Genomic DNA, 27,924 nt, shown 5'->3' with positions numbered 1-27,924 from the left:
GATCCACCTATGTACATGTTTAGAACGGATTTCTCACACCGGGTCAGGCCCGGAGAGATTTGCGCATCTTGGAAAGAACATTGATCCGGATGCCTCTTTTAAAAATATGGCTTTCAACTACATATCTGGTGATGTCGCTTCATATTTGACCTCTCTGATATAAAAAAGGACCAACTGAGGCACGCGCCATTCACAAAAAGAAACCCACGCGCCCGCTTTTGTCAGCATCCTTTCCCGGGCTGTTATAATCCACCTCAAAAGTTTTTTTTTTCTTCACAGCTGTGATTCAGAGTGAGACAGTTTCGCCGTCCCCGCCAGACTGCTGTCACTGTTGTCCAACACGGCGCAATCCGACCACAGCCCCAAAGCCCCGGGCTCCAGGGCGGAGACGAATCCCCCGGAGCACCGGGACAGGTCGCAGGAGCTGATGTGCAGCCTGCGGTCGGCTTTCCTCGGGCAGCACAGCAGCCTCTTAAAAGCCTTCCTGAAGTCCGGGCTCCGGCAGTAGATAATGGGGTTAAACGCTGAGTTCACGTACCCCAGCCAGTTCAGGAACACGAACAGGTTCTTGTCCACCACATCTGCGCTAAACACCCGCACCACGTTGACTATGAAGAAAGGCAGCCAGCACAGGGTGAACGTCCCCATGATGATGCCCAGCGTTTTGAGCGCCTTCTGCTCCCTGAGCGCCAGGATTTTAGACGGCCTCTTCTTGCACTTGGAGGTCAGTCCGGTTAAGGTGTTGTGAAACCTGCCCTCACACTTGTCGATCTTCCTCAGCTGCTTTTTCGCCTCTCTATACACGCGGGCGTAAACAAATATCATGACCAGGAGAGGAATGTAAAACGATATGATGGATGAGGAGATGGCATATGCCCTGTTGGTGACAAAGTCGCAACATTCGGGGTCCTCGTAGCAGGCTGTGTCCACGCTGTCCCGGGACCAGTGCATCAGGATAGGGAGGAAGGACACCAGCGCAGAGATAGCCCAGACTACGCACACCACCGTTTTGGCCCGAGCTTTGGTTAACAAGCTTTGGTAGCGGAAAGGAGAGGTGATGGCCACGTACCTGTCTATGGCGATAACGCACAGGGTCTCGATGCTGGCGGTGACGCACAGGACATCCACGGAGATCCAAAACTCGCAGAAAAAGGAGCCGTACAGCCAGGAGCCGCGCACCTCGAGCGCAGCGCCAAACGGCACCACCAGCATCCCCATGATGAGATCCGCGCTCGCCAGCGACACGATGAACACGTTGGTGAGTGTCTGTAGCCTCTGCGTTTTGGCTATGGCCACAATGACCAGGATGTTCCCGAACACAATAGCTAGGACGACCAAACCCATCAACAGGCTCATCCCCGCCATCCACTGCTCGGACGCGGCTGTAACGGAGCCCGTCGCGTCCGACGCATCGCTCCCCGAGCCATTCTGTAAGTTCACCGGCGAGGACGCGCCACCGTCCCCCATGACGGGCTGCTGCGCTGTGTGCGGGACCAGGTCGAGTTCATCAAGGCAGTCTTTCCGGTGTGTCGCGGTCACAAGAGCCACAGCTCAAGTCCCGTCGTGCGCCAACACCATCTGGAGCTCCTCTCTCGCCCTCAGCTCGTGAGCTGCTGCACCGGCGGGGCACATCAGAGCGGGCGGTGACATCACTGCTCCTCAGGACCAATCAACGCAGCTCAGCAGACAGATTGTCCCAACATTAAAGTTGAGGGAGCATACAACACCTCAACCAAAAAAAAAAGAATACAGTCTCATTTTCGTGTGAATGAACAAGGGTTTTATTCAGGAAGAGGAGCAGCTATAACCACATCTTAAATGTCTGTGTCTGTGTTATCTCTGCCAGCCCTTGGTAACATGAGAAGCCAACCATGGGGATCCAAAATCCACCATGGTATTATGAACTACAGAGATGTTACTGTTTTTCATCACTTGCCATCACAAACAAGATTTGTTTCCCACTTGTTCATTTTATATTTTTACCACAGAGAATACATTCAGCACCTGAGGTCAGGCTCAACCAAACATGAAACTTAATAATAGTTATTAAAGACCTAATACGTCTTAGGTTCAGACAGGGTTTGACAAACTATTATGATACATACTATCCAAGTCAGTTCCAGGTCTTTAATTCCAGGTAAAACATGAATTCAGATGATTTATCATCAACAAACTGAATAAAGTCATCACTGTGGCTGAGGAGCATCAGGCGTGGGCCGCCTGACAGACCTGGCCTGATACACTGCCTAAATTAAAACAAGAACAAAGTAAAGAAAAGAAGACACAAAGGACAGAGAATGAACAGTGGAGACAGGCAACTTGAATTAGTACATTTACTTTCACCTCCCATATTGTAAAAAAGGGAGATTTCCACTTTCTCAAAAAAAGTGAAAAAGCAGGTCGAGGTATTATAAAATAACTATGAAAGTATTAAAACACCCAATCTACAGAGAAAAGCACACAGCCCGTATTGAGAAACTGTCTTTAAAGAAGCCGTCAGGACTTCTGTACAGTTGTAATGTCACAACTCTATTATCCGGCCTCTCATGCAAGTGTCATGCATTGAGCGTGACGGTCACTCTTTTCTGCCTTTGGTCACACTATAATCAGACAGAGATAATGAGAAAAATCATGTGTTTTTTGAACATTAAATCATGTAAACATGTTCTAGTAGAAACCCAAAATACAAGTGAAGCTGAAAGTGAACAAAATATGGCACCTTTATAAATAAATGTTCATGCACTACAACAAAGATTATTAAATGACAGCAGCATTTGTGCACAGTCCCAACAATTTTTTTAGACAGCCTTTCAGCTAAAAGAAAATACTTTCAAAACGAACACAAGGACACACATCTTGATGATCATGTAAGTGAAAACATTTGCTCCGGCCTTGTTGACACAAAGACAGCACAAAGATGACGCATTTGTTGTGGGTGGGTGCTTAGCATGCCTGCTCATGAACCTGACGACCCGCCGCCAGAGGCTGTGACATAACATGACCCCATCAAAACAAAGCCCATCTCATAGTTTAGACAGCAGCTTCATGGCAACGCCATGCCACTTACATGTCGAGAGAGGGCTTTTCTAAGTGACGTGTGAGGAGGCCGAAATAATAAGGCCTCTTCAACAACTTTCTGTGTTTGGGCAGCTGTTTGCCAATACCCAGCTCCATTTGTGGGTTAAGTGCCTTTGTCTGACTTGGGTACCACTTTCTAATAGGGCCTCCATTTCTAAGGGTTTGTAAGCAACACTTACACTTATGTCACTATTCACTTTATGCAAGTTTGCAAATTGAAAATTGTCCACAGCAGAAATAACAACAGAAAAAAAAAAGGCAGCAACAACTCACATGCTCAGCAACCCAAAAAACAGCAATATAGTGTTTTATATATCGGCGAGTAATAAAGCTTTATCGATCCATTATAAGTCATTAGAGGGACCAACTTTTGGTTGCCAGGTTGGCCAAAACTCCCTCCTATTGATTGGACCTCAAGGTCAATTACCTCATCAAAAATGGCTGCAGTGGGTCTGCTACATAATCCATTTACAAACAAATTGCCAACATTTATAACTGTCTTATTACCGAATGGAAAGGATAAACATCAAAAGGATTTTTTTTTACATTTTAATCTCTCATGCATTACTTAACAATTTACCATTAATAAACTTTAAGGGTGGCTTATTAGAAATTGTGCTACAGAGCTCGTTTTCCTTAATTACCAAAACAAACATTTTTTTCCTAACTAGTGCTCAGGGCCGTAGCCACTTCCATATTGGCAACACTGAAGTCGTGTCTTCTGGGTTTTTCTGGCAGTTTGGGGCTTTAGCAGCCTGGCAGGAGTTACACCTGCACAATTTAAAAACACATGGTGCAAATATCAGGGTGAGCATTTGGAGGCTCAATATATATTAAAATTTGACTACTACATAAAATATGATCTTTCTTTCACACCTGTTTACCGGGTGTTCAGTATTGTAGACAGCTTTAGGTAAAAAAAACAAAAGGTAGGTACAAAGGTAAAAATCTAGAGGTCTCTCTCTAGCCATGCTTTCAGAGGGAAAATAGTTCCAACGGAGATCTGTTGAATTATCTGCAGTAACAGGGACGGATGTGTCGCTGTTGCAGTGGGGGCAGAAATCTATACACAGACACCCCAAACTATCTACATGAGAGCACTTCCTTCTGCGCAGTGATATGGTTTGTAGGTATAGTTCGGCAGAAAGAAAATAGTTCCTACATGAAACTGCTCACAACCAGGTCTTTGGAATATCTTCAGTAACCGGGTCATGATTTCAGGAAAGACACATCAATGTTGAGTTTTTTAAATTCAGTTTTCAGCAATTTAAACACCATAAGCCGAGTGCTATTTGGTCCATTATGTTCAAGGGAAGGCAGACATCTATACTATCGGCAACACTATTTAGGTATCTTTGATTTTGGGGGGACCTGTCCCTTTTACTCAGAAACACTGGCAGTTTCTCAACTTTGCTGGTGTACTGATGTCTCTCAGAGGCTACATTTATAACATTTGTATCTCCATACTTCAATATTTTTGTGCAACTGCTCCCTCACTTCCACAAAAATAAACTGAGCAAAATGTGCTCTTGACACAATAAGCAGCAGTAGCGGCCTCCCACACGTGTTCAAGCAAGGTAGAGCGAGTTAAACTTGACTTAGCAGCTTGACATCTCGTGTCAATGCCAGCGCTGAGCCGAAAGGTCAAAGTTTATTACATAGGCTGAAGTGATGCCTTCCTGTTTATAGATTGAGCTTCAGCGGTGAGAGCGGAGGTGAGAAGCAGAGGCAGACAAACTGGTACAATGTGTTTAGGTGAACATTTTTTAGCAGTTCTATTCATCGTAAAAACTCTTCTTCCTGCTTTTTGCATCCCTCCTCTACTGTGGCACTGGTTGGGAATATGGTAATAATAATAAGTCTCTTACACAGATATGATCTTAATGGCACCCGCTCAGCCAGAATGAGGAGAAAACACACCTTTCTGCAATTTTCCCCTTCACTTAACCTCCATGTGATTCGAAACAAACACCCTGCATAAGTAATTTTGGTCACAATTAAATCAGTGATCTTATTTTTAAGCTTTAATGAGCAATTATTTGCATAGAGGTCATCAACAATTAACCAGTGTCAGCTTTGTGCATCATATGAGCGTCATAAGAAGCACAGGAGTTACAAGCCCTTGAGTTAGCTTTTAAAAGCCTTTCTTGTGTTTTTGAAAGGAGCTGTGTCAAAAGATGCTCTTATCTGATCGCTCAGATACAGAATCCTCCTGGCGTACATGAGGGATGTGTTTACCTTTAAATTAATATTTATGTGTTATGTCACAATATAGGCTATCACTTACAGCCAACATGGAGCCAACAAGCTCCTGATGAGTATTTACCCTTTTATTCCCTGTTGATGTTTCTAGCGTGGCACATTAACTGAGACTGTGTTCATGTGTGTTACAGGCCTCTGGCAGGGAAGGCAGCGGTCAGAATCACACAGGTTTAATGATGCCGCCAGAACTACGGCGAGGGAAGCAGCCGAGGGGTGACAGAGGGATAAGGCAGCAGGCAAAGATCCAAAAGGAGGGTGAGCTGATAATAGCTCCTCTTCTGCTTCTGTCTTTTTAAGTAAATACCTCCTCCACACACATTCATCTTATATCTCAATTTTCACACGTTTAAAGACAGTTTAGTAATTTATCCATGGTTTGTTCAAGCTTGCTGATCTTTCCAGATGCAGTCAACTAGTCTGGATTCAAACACTGGACTCTCTTCAACCTTAATGGTGAGTTTGACAAATCGAGTCATAATTTAAACCTGTACTGATGGTTGTGACTTACTTACTTGGTTGACAATGGCTGATCCTGTTATTTGACCTCAATGCCCTGTCATTTGTCCTGCTTTATATTTATGGCTGCATGTGAACATTGACGTATTTCTGTGTTGTTTTTCTGAAATTCTATAGTGTCTTGTGGTACGTACACGTGAAAAGGGTTCGTAAACATATTCACATTTAAGCACATATTCACACAATCTTTTTTTCTTTTCCCAACAAATCCTGTGAAACATACAAAAACATCAATTACTTGATATAAGCCTTTATACAAAGATATAATACTTAACGTTTCTGTATTCAATTGTTTAAAAATGACAAGACCTATTAGTTTGTGGAGTTGTTTAATGAGCAGTATGCAGAGGCTCATAGTAGCTTACATTTATGCAATGAGGTCGTTGCATCCAGTTCCTAGGTGTCATGGTGCCAGACAACTATTTGTGTCCCATGGTGTCGCTACATGTGCTCTTGTTACTCCTCAAGCCTACATATGAACGTATTTTAATTGTATGATGAAATGTTTTATATTGTAGGTCTTCTTGTCGTTTTTATGCTATAGACCCAAATAGTTCCAGCGATGTTCAAACCCAGAGATGTCTAACACTTTATTCAGGGTAACAGTCCGTTATATTTGGCTGACTCTCAATGGTGTCACATCCCCTTTGTGCATGTGTCAGCCAGACGATGTCGTAAATTGTCTTATTACCCAGTTTTAAGCCACATGTTTACAATACACTTTTTAGGGGCAGCTGTGGCTCAGAGGAAGAGCATCTACCAACCGGAAGGTCAGCGGTTCGGCGCTGGTGTTGTGTATGTATTTATGACCGAAACCTAGTTAAAGCGGTCATTACTTCAATACTTGAATCTGTAAAAAGCAGGGCAGTGTGCTGCTTCTGGACGAAGGGATAAGACAAATGAGGTTATGCTGTGAAAAGGCTATCTCTGAGGTCAGCTCGAATATAATCTGGCAATGGGAAAAATGCATGAGGGAGCTAGCTAATCAGACAAGCTGTCGACATAGCGGAGCTGCAGTCTTTAAATGTAATGTGTCGTTATGCTAAGTAGGGCTGCTCTATTATGGCAAAAATCATGATCACAATAATTGCGGTCAATATTGAGATCACAATTGTTAAACCTATTTGGAAACATGCAATTATTTTCCAAGAATTTTAAATATTATTCAACTAAAAAACAAATACAAAAATAACTGTGAATACAATGAGATAAATAAAATAAACAATATCTAAACATATTTAAATAAATAATAAATGAATCAGACCAAAAGAAATGATTTCAAATATCTTATAATGCACTGCCACAACCTATTGAACAACTCCTAAACATATATTCAACATTTTGGTAAACTATATTCCAGTTAGTAACTAAAGTGCATCACTGTAAATAAAAGCGGTGCGTTGTATTTATCACAGAAGACAGAAAAAGAGCATCATTGTGAAACGAAATGCGGCACAATAATCGTTTCATCTGGATTATCTTGTTTTCATAATTGTTGGATGCGAATATCGTCATTGTAAATAAAATTGGATTACTTCCATAATGCTAAGTGACCTGATTCTCAAAGAGTGGAAATATGTAATATGAGAAGAAAATGTTTGAAATTGCAGCAATGGTCTTTGAAGGAACCCGCACGCACTCAAACCAGACTATGTAAATATGATTTATTAGTTTACTCTGTTGCATCTGAAAGTGCAGCACTGAGAGAACAAGTCAAGCGAGAGTTGGAAAACATTATCAAGGAACCTGATGCCCACCAGCCACTCACGTTCATCACATTATCATTATTGTTTGAAAATCGCCAGAAGAATAACAAAGCTGAGCTAAATACATCTGCAGTTTATTTGAAATAAATAACTTCTCCAAATACAGTAATATAATAGATATATTATTGCTTTTGATGCAGCTTACCTGTCATTGCATTCACACCAGCCGTTCAGTAACACCCCTTTTTGCAAGGCACTTCTTAGGCAGCGTAAAACAAAACAAATAAAAGGTCTCACAAGCCCAATTATGTTTTGAGGTGATAACAAAAAAACCCTCAGACCCATTTCTGACAAAACCTCTATCTTTGCAAACCAATACTGACAATAATACATGATCATATTACAATAAAATACACAGCGTGTAAAGATTAAAGCATTATCAGAGCATCTCCTTAATGAATATGTTCCCTCGGTGGATTAGAGATGAAGCGTTTAAATGTCTGTGTGAGAGATTTTAATAAGACATTGTTTTCTTAGAGCACACAAGCGACAGTCACTCAGTTTCATAAGTTTCCCTTAAAAAAACCGGCTGTTAAATCATGACTTCCATAACAGCAGCTCCTTGTTTTGCGAAAAATCGTAATCAAACGTATAATCAGTCATACAGGGAGCAGAGACAAAGAACAAAGCTCTAAGCTATGTGTGAACTTTGTAAACAACTTAAGACTGCTCGCTCTGGGGTGACATATTATGTCACAATGAACGCTTGATTAGTTCACCTGAACGCCGCATCTACGCTAAGAGCACGTGAAAGTCAAAATGTGATTTAATATTTTGGAGTTTCTAATATATTAATGATCATACAAACGTGAGACTCTTCATAGATAACTTTTTAGCTATGGAGGACCACACGAAACTCATGGAAACTGCAGTTAAGTGTAACTGTAATTCAATCTTTTTTTTTTAAATAGATTAATAAATTAATTAGTTAAAGTCCTCCACATTTGTCGACTTCTCAAGATATAAGTTTCATCTCTGTTCTTTCTCTGATCATGAATAACATCAGCTCCATTAAACATCCTAAATACTATGTAATTACTCATGGAACTAAAAGAAAAAGCTTCATTATTGTTCGAGACAAAACTTCTTCAAAAGCAGAAATTGTCCCAAAAATGCTTTGTTGTGTGAGGAGATAAATCATTTTGCTCACGTCTGAATATAAATAGTTCAGTCTATGAAATTCACATCCGTCTCGTGGTTCAGGTGGAAATATAATATAAATAATATAAAGCTCATCACAGGTTTCTGCTTTTACTTACTGTTTTCAATATTTGCAAGTATTTTAGATCCTCTGCAACATCATTAAATGATTAAAAAAAATCTGTTAATATGTCTATCCACCGCTGACACCATCATTTTCACCTCCCAATTAGATCATCATAATAATAAGACCCTCATTAAATCCACAAAAAACCCTTATTTTCTGCATGTATTTAGTCATTTGAATGTGTTTTATAAACAAGAAATTCAGTGGAACTACTTCTTTGGACAGTTTTCCTCCAGTGGGTCAATTCAGCTTGTTGTAAATACTGTATACGCTCCTATAAATATAGATTTTCAAGATACAGTTGTATTTGTTGTACAGCCTTTAGAACATGCTATAGATGATGTAACTATTTGCATTCCTATCAGTAACTGTCACTTACAGTCAAGGGCACTGATGCATTATGTTTCGTAGAGGGGGCATCTATGAAATTAAATTCCCCTGAAAATCAGGTTTGTATGAATTGCATTTTTGTCAAAAGTGACAGACGATCTACATTTTCTTTTCCTTTTTCCATTACCATGACGAAAACCGGAGCTGGGGTGAGCTGAGCTGATAAGTAAAAGTGACGTTTCGGCACCACAAAAAGTATTGATTCTGTGAATATTAGGACAGCTGTGAGGTTTCAAAAGGCATGAGCCAACGCCACAGTGATTTCTCCCTCTTTATAATTGGCACTTATTTGCAGCGGCTGGGTGAAGGAGGCTGCTTTCATCATACAAGTGTTACCTGTTTCCATACAGTAGTACACCCAAACACCCAAAGTGAGGCTTGGAATACTGTTTAAGTCCTTTTTAACAGCTGGAAGTTTGGTTGAGATGGAGATGGGCTTCGACAGATCCACTATGTCACCAGTGACCACCTGACTCTCTAGCAGCCATTCGTTACCTGTAATAAAAACAGGAAACAGAATTTTGTAGTCCTAATGCTGTCAAAGAGACAAAATCAACAGTCTGATACTATTCAGCTCTTAAAGAAACAGATAAAGTCTCTAAACTAGGTAGATTCTAGATTGTCCCCACCGAACAAAGTGAACACAACACATTTTTTTTATCCTCAGCCTAACCCCTCATAGCTAATGTTAGCTAGTTGCTAATTTAAGTGTTGATATTGCGTAGTACGCAAACTTTGTTCAGTGAGGCTTTGGTGGTTACAATCTAGCATCCACCACAACACTAGGCTAGTGGTACTTGAGGCTAAATCCTAACGGCGTCATGTTAACATGCTCACAATGACAATGCTAAACATGCTCATATTTAGCAGGTGTAATGTTTAGCAAGCTTACCATCTTAGTAGCATGCTAACATTTGCTAGTTAGCACTAAACAAATATAAACTGGAGGTATTGGAAAAAGTATTGGGCAAAATCAAATGCTGACCTGACGACAACACCCAAAGAGCTCACCACAGTCATTAGGATACATCATCTGGGGACCATGAATGCATGAACAAAATGCAATCTATCCAGTAGCTGAGATAATTCAAAGTGTTGGAAGACCGACCGACTGACACTCCTCAGTTTGGACACAGATCAGTCACAATGTGCCATTTTCTAAAAGGGCGGATGTGACTTTATTAAAAAGTCTGTCTGGCATTTGAATTTATGGTTGTGCGTGGCAAGGTGCACCCTGTGTACTAGACTGGCTGCAATATTACCTTCACACAACCCCACCGAATCGGATGGAGTGAGGGTGAGGACATGAATTTACTGAAACACAGGGGATATTTTTAGAAACAAAAACACATCTAACTAGACGTGACTGAGTGATAAATGAAAGTTGGAAAAGGAAAGGCAAGAAGTTCGACTGTGTGAAAATATTTTGCTAGAGAGACCATCAAATCCATGCCAGCGGTGATTAATGAAGCTGATGCCTCTGAGGTCCCAGGGCAGTCATTTTTAAAAAGCCACAAAAATACAATGTGTAAATCTACTGTGCACTTCCAACTTGATCCATTAAAATTCCTGCCTCTGCTCTGATCTGATCAGCATAAGTCTAGACTGGGTATAATCGGACAGCGGGGGATCACGTAACATAGCCTGGTAGCTAATTATGTGAACCAAGGCATGTCGTCTTATCGAAATGTTCTAAAAATAGCCAGCTGATATCGCTGACTGCATGATGCATCGCTCAGAATGATGGAAACAGTTTAGTTCCAAACCTACCGAACGGACGATCACCCGTCACTAACATAATATCTTGTGTCCGAAAAAAAAGCCTTTCCAATGGTATCTAGCAATAGAAATAATCTGTTAAATTACCCATACCATGCGCTGTATAGCCTCACTGGTGCTTCAAAAAGAGTCCCTGACTGATCTAAATATTCCCCCGACCCTCAGCTGAGAGAATTAGAAATCCCGGACGTGGGCTGGCAGAGTGAGAATCTACTTGTTGAACAGTGACAAGAACATGAGGGTTAAGTATCGCTTGTATTATTTTTTCACAGAACCATGCATCATAGACCAAAATAAAGCCCAGAAAGAGAGGTTGAGAGGCTCTTATCTAGAACGGGGTTATTTTAAATGTAGAGAGCATGTTTTAGTTGTCAAAGAACTTGACTCTATCCTGAAATAACTTCAGCAAAGCATGCAATTGTTATTGTAAAACTTGTGGAACCTAACAGAAAGCCTATGCTCAATATCTACATATCATGCCTTGCACAGTGTGAGTTTGGGGAGCTGGCAAGACAAATGCACTTTTCATAAAAGCTATTAATTCAAAAGTGTGGTAATGGGATTTGTTGATATCCCAAAACTTAGCTAACACCACTAGCTTACCAAACGTAACTGAGCACACAAGTCAGTCAAGTTTTTCTGTTGAAGTGGTGTGCACAGGGCTGTAGCAAAAGTCATACTTGGTATACAAAGAGATTGCATAGATATTTTTAGCCTTTACAAAACCAAAAACTCATGAGCTGAAATCTTTTTCAGCTCATGATTACTACCTACAGAAGTATCGCTAAAATAGCGACAGTTAACTCTCTGATCTTAAATCTTCCCTTATCAGACTGATCTGTCTGCAACACAAGGACTAAGCTTTGAATGGTGCTTCTTTATTTACATGTCTGAATAGCCTCAGTGTTTTAGCATGAGAACATGTACTGTATGTAGCCAGTAAATGCATATTAAAAACCCTTTCACGCTTCAAAATGATAGTTTTCAACCAACTCATGTGGCTAATGATTTTTTTTTTTTTTAAATATGCTAACGACATTTGCTGTTGTAGCCTGCAAAAGAAGTCAATGGAATTGAGAAGCCTGTTTTTGTCAACCTTTGTATGAAATCAAGATTTCATTAGTAGATTATTATTTTTTATGCTTTTTATGCTGTATGACTATTTTCAACAAACAAACTATCTTTGGTAAAAAGAAGATGTAAAGTGGTTCTTATGCATGATTCTTGGTGGAGAAGCTCTGTCTGATCAATCGATTAGTCTACAATATCGTATGAGTGTAAGTTGACTAAGAATTTGTATAATCGAGGACAGCCCTAGATAAATGTAAATGAAACATGTCCATGCATGACATAAGTAAGAATGATTAAACTTTGCCTCACCCTCAGCTGAGAGAGCCCAGCAGCTTGGGGCCTCCTCTGTGAGTTTGGTTCCTTCTGGAAGCGAAAGGGTGAGCGACATGACGAGAGTCTGGCCTGCTGACACTGTCACTCGTGGCATTTCTTTCCTGGCAGCTGATTTAGGCAATGTGGGGGCTTTGGCAGGACGTGCAGGCTTTGAAGGTACGGAGTCTGTGCAGTCCATTGAAATCGGGAACTAGACAGGAGGGAGATTAGGATGTTTGGATTAAAGAAGAGCAAGAAAAAAACCCTTTTATTCAAACTCTTCTAGCTTTCAGGATAGATTAATCACACACACAAAGACAAAATTAAAAGTGCCTTCTCACGGTTGAAAGTGAGCTTTTCTTATACGCACACCCATACAACTTACCAGTGAAACAGTCTTGGAGGACAGGTCTAGCACTTTGATTTGGTGGTTGTTGGTGTCAGCCACATAGAGAAGTTTGCCGCTGTCGCCAACGCAGATTCCTCCTGGCTCATTGAAGCAGGAGCTGTTAAATTCAGGGCCCAGAGTGTCTCCAGCCTCTCCAGTCCCTGCTAATGTGCTACACTGCTTCACTTTTGGATCCACCACCTTGATCTGAACATAATTGCACAGGTACATAGACAAAATCAAAGAAAAAGGTCAAGTCCTGTATGTTCCCTGTATGGTTTTTAGATCAAAAGGAGATACAGGCTCTGTGTATCCACTCAACAACCTAAAAGAACCCATTATGACAATAGAAGCATCAAATGTGAGCACACCACAGCTTTGAACTAAAGCCTTGTGACATGTAACAGTTACCTTGTGGTTGTAGGAATCGGCCACATAGAGAAGGCTTTGTTCAGGAGCCCACGCAACACCGAGAGGATGCTGCAGCTTGGCGTCCACCCCTTTCCCATCCACATCCCCAAAAGCAAAAAGGTTCTGGTGGGAAAAAAAAAGATCAAAAGATGATATAAAAAGGTACAAATGCCCCACTTGTGCAACTTGTGATCCCTATATCTAAGCTCTACATTGCTCCAAGAACTCATTTTGTGAACCACCTCTAGCTGATTTTAAAACATGTTCATTTTTGGATCGAAAAGAAAGGGAGGCTTTTTAACCGTCAAAATAAAGGGACTTTCTTCTGAAAACCCAAGCTGAAGCCTTTCCTATAAACTGGAAGTGATTCATTTCCATTTGAAGAACACTTGAAATAAAAAAATGAAAGCATCACTGGCTTCATTATTATTTTAAAGTTTTCTGGACAATTCTTACAATAAAAGTAATATGCCACACTTGTGAGAAACACCAAAAAGATAACAGCATCTTTAAATCCCTTAATTAGTGACTGGGCTTAAAAAATAGTTAGATGAGATTGAGAAGAAAAGTGCATTCATGATGAATGTCATTCAAATCCTTAAAACGGGAGCATTCTGCATATTTCTCCTGAAAGTGACAAAAAGATAATTAAGTGAAAACAGATCTTAGCGCTACAGATGACCCGAACGATTAAATTATTATAACAGCCGACCAACAAACACATTTGCGAGAAGAAATAAAACAAGCAGCTTTTCATTCTGTATCACTCAGCTGTATAAATAAACAAACCAAAAAAAAAGAGAGATAATAATCTTATAAAAAGTCTCATGATTCTCCGCGGCTCACTGATTCTCCACAGCTGCAGAGTTCACTCAACAGTAGCAGCTGACGAGGCGCTCGCAACCTTCCTTCTTTTAGAGAGACTCACCGGCCACTTTCAAATTCAAACCATCAGAATGGAGCGGAAAGGTGATTTAAGTGACGTGGCATGGTTGTTTGTGCCACCCAGGCTGGTTCGAGTATGTCAGAAACTGATGCTCTACTGGGATTTTCACGCACAACCATCTCTAGGATTTACAGAATGGTCCAAAAAGAGAATATCCATTGCTCTGGGAGAAAATGCCTTGTTGATGGTAGAGGTCAGCGGAGAATGGCCAGGCTAGTTCAAATTGATAGAAAGGCCACAGTATCTCAAATAACCACTCATTATAAATCGAGGTATGCTTAGCATCTCGGGTCGAACCCTTGAAGTAGATGGGCTACAGCAGCAGAAGACCAGCCCGGGTGCCACTTCTGTCAGCTAAGAACAGTATAATTGGCAAGTGCTCTCCAAAATTGGACAACACAAGATTGGATAAGACTCCTCCTCACATCGAAGCGTTGAATAATCGCCTATTTGGGGTCATCCCTACAGTTTTGAGACCGGTATTGATCTTCTCATCTAACTTTTACATTTACTTTTAACAGTTTTAATTCCATACAGGTGTTTACATTTCATTGCCTCAGCTACCGGTAAATAGCTTTAATATCTGTAAACTGTATATGACTCTCTAGTAAATTACTTCCTGCTTTCATGGGTGACTACCAGCTGTAAAGCTTTCCAAAAATAGAGTGTGGCAGGATAAAAAATAAAAAAAACTACAGTGTAGAGAGTCTGTTAGGACATGAAAGTACTACCAAAAGATGCCCTGAGGCTTTGTTTCAGCCAAAAAACAAGAATGGGTGTGTTTATTTATGTTTTTTTTTAATCAATATTTTCTGTCTTTCGAGAAATGGCCTTGAAACCTTGTGATTGCCTCGGAGTGATCCAAAGCGTTGTGCAACGTTTCTCTTCATAATTGTCCAAGTGTTTTCTCTGGCTGGAAAATGTAGCAGATTAATGTGCAGGTTTTACAGAGTGTGTTTGCTGTTGATGGATGGGGGCAGAGCCAGGTACAGAACATAATATCACTGAAGGCATGACACAAGAGGTTATTCCTTTCTTACAGTGGATTTTCCTACCTTCTGTCCAAGCTGTTGTTTTAAATATTATTACATAACAATCTGCTTTTACAGAAATACTAAAAAGGACAAAAGAAATTCCTATGTACAGTATAAGAGAATTTATGGACATTAAATGAACCATAGACGAACACTAAAGTAAGTAACTAGAGAAATAAACTCAAAGATATCTAGCAGTTGAATGAAAAAGTTCAATTCGTCCATCAACTATTGCACACTCACCAGTGGGTCTCTCTCTCCCCCGACCAGCGACTTAACGGCTCCGTCCTTCAGCGCCAGCGTGCGGATGGTGCTGCTTTCGCTATCGGCTACATACAGGCAGCCCCAGGGCTCCTGAGGGGCTAAGGCCAGGCCTGAAGGCTGAGCAAACCCAACCTTGTGGGGGTAGGCATTGTTTCGGTTCTCCTCATTGCCACTGCCTGCCCATCGCACGCATGTCCCCGCCTTGGATTCACTGTTTTACAGACAATGACAAAACACTTCAGCTCTTTTGTCATTTGTATTTGCTTTGAATTATTTTTATTCTCAGAGAAGAGTTATTAGTGGATTAGAAAGGGAGCCTGCAGCCATGTGGCCACGGTGGTCATGTACCAGTCTCTCACCTTCCTTTGGGCAGTTTCCCATCTGCTAGGAACAAAGCCCAGATCTGGTGGGTACCTGCCATGGCTATCCACAGCACGTTATCTTCAGCACCACCTACACACACACACACACACACACACACACACACACACACACACACACACACACACACACACACACACACACAAACAAATGAAACGCACAAACAAACACAACCAGGAAACTTGTGTTACTGCTTAATTACCGACAATATCATCAGAAGTGGTGAAAATATTTGTTCTAAAAGTCCTTTCAAATGTGCTTGGGATGTTTACTTTAGAGGGGACGTATTATGTGCGCAAAAAAGGACAACCAATAGCTCAACTTCTCAGCCCCCTCTGCCAGTTCCTTCTGTGGGCTCACCCTGGTTATACCAGCAGCACAGAAAAAGTTGACTCTCTGATTTGCACAAAAAGCCCCGGATGGTTGCCGTCCAGCCAGAGTACTTGAGCCGCTTGAACTATCACAGTACTTATATCGCACCTCAACCTGGTTTATAATAAAAAAATTAATGGAAATCTCACTTTTTACAATATGGGACCTTTTAAGCCACGAAATGATTAGGGTTTTGTTATAAATATAGAAACGTCATAATAAATAAATGCATCTATTAGTTTAAGGCTATTACAAAGAAATATCTCTACGGACTGAAAAAAGCTGTGATCGTTCGTTGATGGCCAAATGACAGAAATGCGTCAGAAATGCAGCTATGCAGGTTGAAGTGACAGCAGCCTGTCTGGCAAACGCCATATGCTGCCTCAGATGCACTCAGCAGAGACAATATGTCATGTTAAGAACACAATCCTCCCAGTTACAGACATACAGTATCTCAGTTGTTTTTTTAATGCAGTATAGAGCTCAGACCTTCTTGGTCACATCTGGCAGACTGTCACTAGAATCTGACGACTCTAGCACTTGACTCACAGCATCAATGCCACTTTACTGTACAGTTCAGAAGCTGTAGGGTCCTGATTTTGTCAATTTGAACATTCATACACATGGTGAATAAATCATGAATATGCAACGAGAGTTTGGATGTACTCTCAGAGGACAATGTTAGTGGAGTTAAAGGTCTTATATCACATCCAGGTGGTGATGTGCAAACCAGCAGGTTTGTGTCATCCATCAAGCTGTGCCGAAAATGTAACTATGACTGATAGCCCTCTTGCTCAAAGGCTGTGTGCAATGAGAAAATAATTGTGCAACTGGTCCTAAAGTCTCTAGAATTTATTCACATGACTATGATTGATAATTCAAATCATTCCTCTAAACTGTAAACTGGCAGTTGGTGAAAGCAGTACACGCCACAGTGTTAACCGGAGGCAAGAAAGTTGGAAGAAAAACAGATGATATTATAATTTTAAGTGAATGTTTGTTTTAAATCTTTTGGAATTTTAAATACTATATTTTGATGAAGTAGTGAAGCAGTAAAATAGAAAACAATAAGCAATTCTGTGCAGTTAATTAATAAAATCATTAATGTATTATTTAAAACTGCATTTTGAACACAAATAACTCTCTAACAAGAGCTTGTATGCTTCTAAAGTGACATGGATACACATTTTGGTCAACTAAATGACCAAAACATAAATAAGGCTAAAGTTGTAAATAATAATCTTGTATTCAGCATTTCTGAATGACAACAGCCTGGAGAGCAAAACAATATAATATACAATAATATATATTGTTAGAGGGATCTGCTGGTACTGCATCTCAGCCTGGAGATGAGGCAAATCTGCAAGCTCGTGTATTATTGCTCTGGCAGATACTAACTTACAGTTACTATTTATACTAATCTCTGTGTATGACAACACTGATACATTCACTGACTGATCTTGAATCTGCAATCTGAATGCCCACAGGTAACAAGGCAACACAAGACATATACTGCACTAACATATAGAGACAAACGGTCAGAGAGATTCAAAAAGCTGAGTTAAAAAGCTTTCTGCTTTGATGAAAAAGGCACTGACAAATCTAAAAAAAGAAAATAATAATAAATAAACTCTGAATGCCCAGGGTAAATGAATAAAAGCACAGCAGTAAAAACGACTGAGCTTTGATTTAGATTTAACTTAGATTACTTTGGGAGAATATGAAAGACCTTGTCAGGTACAGTAGTTTGTAACATCCATTGTTTCGACTCATTTATTTATTATCATTTTATTATTTTTGACCAATTCAATGTCATATAATTTTACTCAAGGACATATTGTCAATTGATTCTGTATGTTTGGTGCACTCTAATAAAAAAAAGAAAAAAGAATAATGATCTAAATATGCAAGCTGAAAACATTCCCTCTAAAGGTGTGATCACATCAGAATTCCCACCCCAGCCCTTTTCTTTTTTTTTATTTTTAAAGGTGGTGAGATGTTGTCACTTCCCTTACCTTCACCTCGATCAAACTGAACTGAGATCTGCAAAATAGTGAGACCCAAAAATATCCAGACAACCAGAGACAAGAGGGTTGGACTGACCTCTGCTTCTCTCTCAAGAAGGATCGATTGTATAACAGCGTGCGGAAAGAAAACAACAAGCGACGAGAGCAAGGGCAGGCACAGAGGGGTGGGGCGGTGAAATGTTGCCCTCAAAGTTCCTATCTGACAGTATTGTGGGACTCACCTGCAGTGCCGAGAGTCACATCCCATGGAGAGCTGATGGGCTGCTGAGGTCCCATGGCCCCACCCTCTTTGTCTGTGCCCTGAGTGCCTACTCCAGCTAGGGTGCTGACTCTTCCCTCTAACAGGTCGATCTGAAACACAGGCAAATATGTACAGATGAACATCCAGCGACGTCAAATGTACGCTATTATTTTATAAGAACGTTTGGGGTACTACCTTTCGGATCAGGTGGTTTTCTGTGTCGGCCACGTAAACAGTGTCCTCTTTGATGGCCACACCCTGGGGGGAGTAAAAGGAAGCTTCGGACAAGTCGCCATCTCTTCTCCCACTTTTAGGCCCTGGGACAGAAGTGATAATACAATGAAAATCATAGTTCAGTGTGCGATAGAATTACAGGTTTAGGATATATTGAGCTCAGAACTTAAAGGTTGCATATTTTGCTAATTTTCAAGGTCATATTTGAATTTGGGGTTTTTGCTTGAATGTTCAAAACACCTTATTTTTCTCAAACTGTCTGTCTGTATATACTTGTATTCACCCTCTGTCTGAAATGCTCCGTTTTTAGCGCCTGTCTCTTTAAGCACTCTTTAAGCACCCCTCCCAAAAAGGCCCACCCTGCTCTGATTGGTCAGTATTTCTGGGTCCCTCAGCGTCCCTGAATTGCATTGCGGCTGGTGAATGGCTGTAACAGCACTTTCTACTTTTATATAGTAGTTGTGACATCACAACTGTACGGAAGTCCTGGCGGCTCGTTTAAATGTCTTTTCCCATATACTATACACAAAAAAACAGTTTATCTTCCGGTTAACACAGGAGTTAAATTTAGCCCTTTTATTTTATCTTCCCTGCCTAAACTTTTAGTAGAAAAAAAAAAAGATATGACAGATGATTTCTTATACAAAAGGATACAGACAGGCACACTTTCCCATTTACAGCTGAAGCGTGCTCGGGTGGCCTTTCTTTTCTGTGACTGGATTAATTACTTAAATTTGTGAAGGAGACATGTTTAATCTAATGCGCTTTTACTGCATGTAACAAATTTGCCTAGGAAGATGTGAGAAAGCATAACAAATATTTTTATGTCCTAAATCACTTGAAACTTCTTACGCAATGCAAATGTATTAATGTCTCGTACTGTGTGGGAAGATGGATGATTGGGGTTAACCTAAAAAAACCTACAAAAATAATCCTGCATTTTTTTCCCTCATTTTGTCCACAGTTAGGTCAGTGCCAGTTCCCAGCATGTACTGTTGCCAACCTCTCTGTTGGCCTGGGGACAACACAGTCTACCATGCAGCTCCTCTGTGGGTTGTTGAGGCATGAGTAATCTAGATACATCAATGGTGCTTAAATGGTTTGTGCCGATTCTAACAATCACAATGCAAAAACAATACTTTGCATTTATCTACAACTCACTTAAATTAACACATATTGTAACAGAATGATGTATTTCCTTTCTTTCAAATTCACATTTAGTATATAATTCTTAAAGCAATTGTTACCTTTTTGTCATTTTTACACTTTTTTTGTATTCTTAAAATGCTCCTTAATAAGCGTATGGCAAACTAAAATATAAAAGAAATCCACCCAGTGTTGAAACTCTAAAATATTAAATTCTCATATATTTCTGATAAAAGTCTGACCAATCATTTTATTCAGTCCAAAATTTTTTAGCTAACTGCCTGTCATCCGTTGCTCCGTTTCACTTGTGCTGCTCATGCTACGTTCCAGTACCATGGGAAGTCCGAAGTTTCGGACCTCAAACTAGACAAAGTTCACTGGAATGCCTTACAAAGTGGAACCCTCTACGAGCGAATCCGGGGGAGATCGTCATACCCCTAATTCGCTAGTTGGGGGTTTGACCGCATATGTCAGGGGAGGAGGGAGCATCAGAGATCAGGCATGGGGAAGATGGTAAGATTTGGAGGGAAGCACTTTGACACATGCAAGAAAGGTAAGAATTGCTTTAAATATCCACTCCACCAACTCAGTTACATGACAAAAAATACATGACAGACACTGTGTAGTCCCACCAAACCAACTCAGCCACAATATGTTCATTTTTTCCATCTCGTTTCCTACTTCTCACCTCCAACAACATGTAACAGCTGTCCAGTCGACGACACCACTAGAATTCTGTGATGCCCAGTGTCTGCTATGGCCAGTCTTTTCTTGCTGCTGTCTACAGCCACCTTGCCAGGAAAGGACAGGACGCTGGGCGGCAGGGAGTCTCGGTACAGCTTGATCCCCACCATGTGTGGCTTCAGCTGACCCTGCCCCCCGTAGTGACGGAGGGCGCTGTCAGTAAAAAGCATCAGCCTGTCGCGGTGTTCTTCCCCCACCACATAGAAGAGGAGGTTGCCATGTGGGCCCAGTAAGACCACGGTGGGCCAGCAGGTCACCTCCAGTTCTTGCCAGAGGTGTGCCTCGCTGTCGTTCACCACTGGGTGGCAGATGTCATAGCGGAGCACAGCGCTGCGGATGTTGTCCAGGACCTTTGAAGCAGTTGGAGACAAGCATAGACTAGGGATGTCACGATACAAGATTTTGATATCACGATTATTGTCATAGGAAATAAAACGGGTTTTAATATTAAAATCAGGGATATATTTTTCAACACTACTGAAGGAAAAAGACACACAAGCGTGGTTTTGGTCCCATCATGCACAGTAATGTCAGTTATCTTTATATTGAAAATAGACTGCACAAACTCATAGTACTGGAGTTACATCCAGGTATCTACTACATACCCCTGCAAGATTCAGACAGTAAACAGCAACACATTGTAAACACTACTCCAGTCCAGTTTAAACTGTTTTGGTCCAGCTTAGTAATGTAACATTCACTAGTTAGTTACATTTTTTTTTTTTAACCTCGACTTGAGCATAAACGCCTGGATAATTATCTTGAAGACGCTGGAACACATTTCAAATGTTGAACCCTTTGAAGGCACTTTTGGATGGCATGCTTTGCAAATTTATTAGATGTCCAAAATGCTCCCAATGATTTAAGGGGTGGATTTAGTACTTGAATGTCCCCCCAGAAATTTTTACAGCTCTTCTCAACGCTCCATGTAAGTGGCATGACGACTCTCTTACATGCAAAACAAATTAGCCACGCACGCACACACACACACACACACACACACACACACACACACACACACACACACACACACACACACACACACACACACACACACACACACACACACACACACACACACACACACACACACACACACACACACACACACACACACACACACACACACACACACACACACACACACACACACACACACACACACACAACAACACAACAGGACACAGGGTGATGCAAGACCTTGACTCCCGAGATTGGTTTTCACAGGGCAACAGTGCTGGAATCAGGACACCGTGGATATCGAAACTTCTACAATTCTTACGGTTATGAAACTGTGTCATTATGTAACCGCAGTTATGGAAAATTTGGTTCATCCAGACATTCCAAGCACAGACAAATGACTAAAGAGTTGTAAATCTGTTGCTGAATGTTAGAGCAATTTGCTCGATAGATACCATCTGATATCTCATGCCATTATGCTGGTGTAACATTTACAGATTAATGCTTCATCGCATTGATTTTCTGCTTGAGGAAAGAGTGGCCCATGTTGTTCTCCATCATGCTCAATACTCCTGCGGAGAGGACACACAAGCACACTGGCCAAAACAAAGGTTAACATGATGATGAACAATGACATCACTTACCTTTTCATTGGGGAATTTAGCTGAGTGCACACCAACGACAACCAATCCATCTGAGAGGGAGATTAAACAGATAGAGACACAAGGACAAGAATAAAACAGCCAGACATAACAATGTAGCTAAGTGGTTTGACTGTGCTCACAATCAAAACTAGCCAAATTTTCAGGACATATTTTTTCAACTTTATTCCCTTGCAAAAAATCACAAAGTCTGTCAGTTTGGGTATCTTTTAAGTTAAGGTCACACACACGCGCACGGACAAAGGGTTCAATCCCGTGTTCATCTGGTGATCTTTGATGCATCTCACATGCATAAAGTATGTCAAAGGTGATGGGGTCGAAGAGAGTAAACAGATGTGTTTTTTAACTGAAAACATCATGGTCTTGCTTGCTTGTTTGTTTGTTATCGAGTCAGTGACCCTTCAGCATAATGTATTGGAGGTCTCAGTGAGGTCCCTGCAAAGGTTTTAGCTCCTCAAGGCTCTAAATCTATTTATTTTGACTTTCAACACTGTGCTTATTGTAGAGAGAATGAGAGCAGTTGGTTAAAGTTTGTGATAAGGTTGACCGGTGCTAAAATGTTAAGCAACTGAAGGCCTCAATCTGTGAAAATGCATGTGGTTGTCTTCGTAAATGTAAAAAACCTAGAACACAAGTAACCTAGACTAAGTTTCATTCCTGTTTCCCAGTCAATGAGTCTCTCTTTTGAAACACAACCACGTTTGCACATTCTGATGCACATTCTGAAACTGTAGTATATAAACTACAAACATAGAAAAATAAAATAAAATGCCTGTAGCCCTCAAATGAGCAAATAAAAAACAAGTAAAAAGGTAAGATGCATATATTCTCACTGAGTTAGTTCAAAGACACCACAGGCCAATTCCAGTTGCAGTAAAACTAACAAAAGCCCTCCATCCTCCATAAATGGACTCAAATAGACATTTCCTATACATTAAAGGTCCCATATTGTCAAATGCGAGGTCTCCATGTCTTTTTTAATAATAAAGCAGGCGAGGTGCTATATAAATACTGTGAAAGCAAAAAGCTTAATCCACAAGAAATGCACACAGCTTGTATCCAGAAACTGGGCCATAAAGTTATGTCACAATTATACTATATATACTGTAGGTAGAAAGTGTCGCTACAGTGCAGTAACAGACATTCCCTGGCTGCAATGACAATGTAGAGACGCAGAGAGTGCAGTTGCAGAAGACTTGGAAACACTGTCCAATCGGAGCAGGCTGGGCTTTTTGGAGAGGGGCGCTTAAAGAGACAGGCGCTAAAACGCATCATTTCAGATAGAGGATGAATACAGCTATATTCAGACAGACAGTATGAGAAAAAGAATGTTTTTTGCATGAAAAAGGAAATTAAAGCATGACATTTTTTTTTAGTAGAAACCCAAAACCTGAAAATTAGCAGAATATAAGACATTTAACTCACACCATTGAGCCTCCCTCAACAGACATTAAAACACACAACTCCGAACCTTAAGACTTACACCATCTGTAGTGCATTTCATCACCCACGGCCTCTGCCAAGCAGTATAGTAGCAGCACAGATTGCAGTGACGATGGGTGGGTGGGGAGTGGACTGTGGGAGTGACTGGACAGGGTGGCTCCCACACCTCACTGACCAGAGCAGCAAACAGAATGTACCCATAGCAGTGCCAAAGATAAGGCGAGTGCGATAATGTGTGGTGGCACTGCTGTGTGTGTGCTCTGTGTCCCGCCTGGCTCACAACTGAATTTCAAGCCGTACAGCTTCCTCAGATGATCCCCTGAAGGGCCAGCGGGATGACAGAGTCAGTCGGATGTGATTATGCTGTACATGGAGTGGCTATATAAAGAGCCATACTGATACAGTGAACTACAGCAGGGTACAATTATGGGCCCGGCACGCACTGACATTGCAGCATGGAAATATTTTCAGTTGCCGTCTCTTCACAGCTGAGATAAGGGCCCTCGTGCTCCTGGGCAAGAAGAGAAGTCAAAATGATGTACTGCGGCATCTCTGCCCCAGTGAACTTACACATGTTCCTGTGACGTTGCATAACACATAATAAGATAGCAATGGAATTGCATTCCCTCAGTAAGTCCTGCTAGGCTGCTGCCTCCTATGTAGTCCACTGTACCTGTCGTCTGAAGGAATACATTTAAAAAATGAGTCTGTCAAACCAATGCTGCTCTGTAGAAGTATTCAGTTGGTAATGATTTTGCAGGAGAATCTTGTACTAAAAAGCATTTTGTTTCACCTACTTTACGCACTTTAATCTTCCACCCATTCAACATACAGAGCAAATGAATGTAACTCGCCACACTTACATTTAAAAAAAAAAAATTATCAACAGCTGTGGTTTAGCCTTAAAAAACACATCAGTGAGACACACTGTGGCCCTGATTGACATGCTCCTACATTCTCCTGAACTTGAATACTGTAGTCTATTTTGAGTCGATCCCACACACACTGTCTTGGTGTCGTGAATATTCACTCAAGCGCCAAATGTCTATCAAACCGTAGTACCTGTTTGAGTAATGTTTGCTAAAAACTACAGGGCCCAGCTGCTTTATGAAATTCTTCAGCCTTTTAAAAGTCCCATAGTATTCTTATTTTGAGTTTCATACTTGTATTCTGGGCTGTTTAGAGATCTTTAACGTTCAAAAAACACATTATTTTTCTTATACTATCTGTCTGAATATACCTGTATTGACCTTTTGTCTGAAATGCTCTGTTGTGCTGTCTTTAGTGTCTTACTAAATTCCAACTTCAGGTTGCCAGTTGAATTTTCTGACTGGGAACTCGGAAATTCTGCCTTCCAAGTTCATCAGAGTAGGGAAGTCAGAGTATTGAGGGATGGAAAAACGTGTCGTGGGTTTTGGTTTTCTCATCTTTATAGCTTTCTGGTAAAATTGCTTTTTGACAGACAAACGGAGGACAAACATGATGTGCCCCAGTTTTCCCTTCAGGCAAATGGCTTCAATCAACCTGACCAGCTGTGCTTTCCAAGGTGCCTTGTAACAACACGCTTCATATGAATATGAAATCATCTCTCATTATCATAATCTAAGTCATAAATTCACTGACACGTCATTCATTACGAGCTCGGCTTCTGCTTAATTTCAATGGTGGGAGGATGATGGGGAAGTCTACTTGGGGGGGCGGGGTTTATATTCCCACATCATAAAGGTTTATGACGATGCAAAATGGAACATTTTTGTCATTGCAAATTATGAGATTATGAGACCCCTTGACCTTTAGTTACCCTACACCTCCATCTCTCAACCCTTTTAGGACCAGGACACCCATGCCAGGTTTACTGCTGCTTTAAAGCTGATGAACGTCCATACCTTTGACAGAATGCTTCTTCTCCAGCTTGTGTAGGTCAGGCAGGATGTGCATGCAGTTGATGCAGCAGTAAGTAAAGAAGTCCAGCAGCACCACTTTACCAGCCAGCTCCTTCTTCAAAGACAGAGGCCCCTCCGTGTTCAGCCATTCCAAGCCTGGAGCAAATCACAGTGTGGAAAATGATGCCGTCATTGTATTAATTATGTTTAATCACAGCACAGGCATACGATTTACAGCACCCATCACTGTAAGGATATATCTGTCTGGCCTGATACTGCATTTATGTCGTATTGAAAAAAAAGCTGATGGATCAATGCAATGACTTGGAAGTACTCACAGAAATGTTGCAAAGAAAAGGGTATGAACAGCCAAAAGTGTTTTTGACAACCCGCTGAATTTTGTCAAAAACCCTTTTGACAAAAGGGTTTCTTAGGAAATTTGTTGCGGATGCGTTTGATGAAATAAACCAAGATTTTCGACGCCTTGGCATATATATATATGTATATATATATATATATATATACATATATATATATATATATATATATATATAAGTGTGTGTTAAACACAGTGTGAGTGTGTTTAAATATATAAATATATATATATATATATATATATATATATATAAAATCAAGGTACCTTGATTATATATATATAATCAAGGTAAGTAACATATTTTTTGCTGTTGTGCCCGCTGTCTATCAGGTAACACCCAAAGCTATGTTTACCAAATTGGCAACATATAGAGACAAACATTTAAAGCTGGCTTCTGTTATGCAGACATGAGGGGTTGTTTGAGGGCTGTGTTATTAAATCAATGTTTATTCTGCTGTATGATGTTCTACTGCAGATCCCCATCTACTGGTGCAATAAGATATTGCCAACATTTTGCGTACCTCAACAAAGGAACTAACTAACTGTAGTGTTGACACCAGAAACAACTACTCATATTAGGCTATTTGGTGCAGTGACAGCAGATACATAAGACAACTGGCATGAAGTTATTTTCAATCTTACGCTGTTGTTAAAGGGACAAAAATCAAAAACTAATTTGAAGATGACAAGATGAAACCACTGCGGACTAATCCTTTGTATGGCAGTACTAACAAAGAGTACGCTCTGTATTGTGCACTAAATTTTAACTGAATTAAGCATTTAGCGCCTTATATTGGTAGGAGCAAGAGTTATACACTGGAGCATGTTGATAAAGCCCCGAGGAGGAAAGATACAAAAGCAAAGAAAAGAACATAATATAGCGGCAACAATTAGTTGAGTCAACTGACAGAAGATAATCAAATAAGTCATTTTAGTGATTTTTAATGCAAAAATGTCAGACAATTTTTCAGTTTTCAGCCTCTCAAACATGGAGATTTAGTGCTCGGCTCTCTACTGTGTGTATATATATATAAATTTGGGACATGGGGTAGACATTTTTCACTATATTCTGACATTTTATAGTAACGATCTAAAACATTATATGCAGATGAATCGATAATGACAAGATTATGCCACACTCATTGTTAAGGAAAAAAACTTAAATTATATTACAGTAATTTTGATCTGTATAAAGTATATTTCCATTGTAATTTTGATTGATTATATATATATTTTATATTTCTGTTTTTACAAATATATGTTATCTGTATAATGTTGTTAAATATGTTGTTTGTATATAGTATATAGCTGGAGTCGAAACGCAAACAATTCCCCCTGGGATTATTAAAGTATTTCTGATTCTCATTCTTGGGCAGGAAGAAATGGACTGTAACATACTTTTACTGTATGTTGCACAGCAGACAAACCACAAAACACACACCACAGGAAGCATTGCACTTGACAAAAAAGGTGGCTGAAAGTACCAAGAGAGGGAAGGAGATGAAACCCTGACTGTTCAGTTTACACACTGTGAGAACATGCTGAGTCCTGTAATGGCATGTTAGCAAACTCAAGTCATGTAGAGAGACGGCGAGCTAAAGCAGCAGTAACATGGTCTAACCTGTCTGGAAATCGGGTATCTTCAGATCCTCTCTCTCGTCTAGCTTTTTTAAATACTGGAAGACAAGATTTTCTTTCTCTTGTTGTGTCGTAGCGTCATCTAGGGCACAATCTAGCTCACTCTGGATAGGAAATAAGGTAGAAAGGCTGCACTGGGACGCCATTGCTGCTGACAACAAGTCTGCTAGGTAAAGCCACGACGAAGATTCAGACTGTCGAGTTCGACACAGTAATAAATAAATAAATGAATAAATAAATAAATACAAATTAAAATCACCAGTTGTGTTTTTTCTGCTATGTGACCTCTAACTGAATAAATTGTCATTAAAATACTTTTTATTTTCTAATCTT

At 40.5% G+C, this 27,924-nt stretch overlaps 2 protein-coding genes across 2 annotated transcripts; both read right to left on the bottom strand.

Moving 5' to 3' along the window:
• Positions 1–273: 273 nt before the first annotated feature.
• Positions 274–1,469, bottom strand: adrb1 (adrenoceptor beta 1; the record flags this gene model as incomplete). Its single annotated transcript, XM_083933235.1, has 1 exon — positions 274–1,469. The coding sequence occupies exon 1, from the start codon at positions 1,465–1,467 to the stop codon at positions 274–276; it is 1,194 nt and encodes a 397-aa protein (XP_083789361.1). The 5' UTR covers positions 1,468–1,469.
• Positions 1,470–7,580: 6,111 nt separating this feature from the next.
• nhlrc2 (NHL repeat containing 2) lies at positions 7,581–27,737 on the bottom strand (the record flags this gene model as incomplete). Its single annotated transcript, XM_083932583.1, has 12 exons — positions 7,581–9,774; positions 12,439–12,652; positions 12,827–13,036; positions 13,241–13,363; positions 15,464–15,695; positions 15,844–15,937; positions 18,486–18,615; positions 18,701–18,822; positions 20,574–20,979; positions 22,234–22,283; positions 25,581–25,733; positions 27,575–27,737. The coding sequence occupies 12 exons, from the start codon at positions 27,735–27,737 to the stop codon at positions 9,512–9,514; spliced, it is 2,160 nt and encodes a 719-aa protein (XP_083788709.1). The 3' UTR covers positions 7,581–9,511.
• Between the last annotated feature and the right edge of the window lie 187 nt (positions 27,738–27,924).

The sequence above is a fragment of the Echiichthys vipera genome, assembly GCF_963691815.1.
Source record: "Echiichthys vipera genome assembly, chromosome: 18".
Taxonomy (NCBI): Eukaryota; Metazoa; Chordata; class Actinopteri; order Perciformes; family Trachinidae; genus Echiichthys; species Echiichthys vipera.
This window is presented reverse-complemented; position numbering and strand designations above follow the sequence as displayed.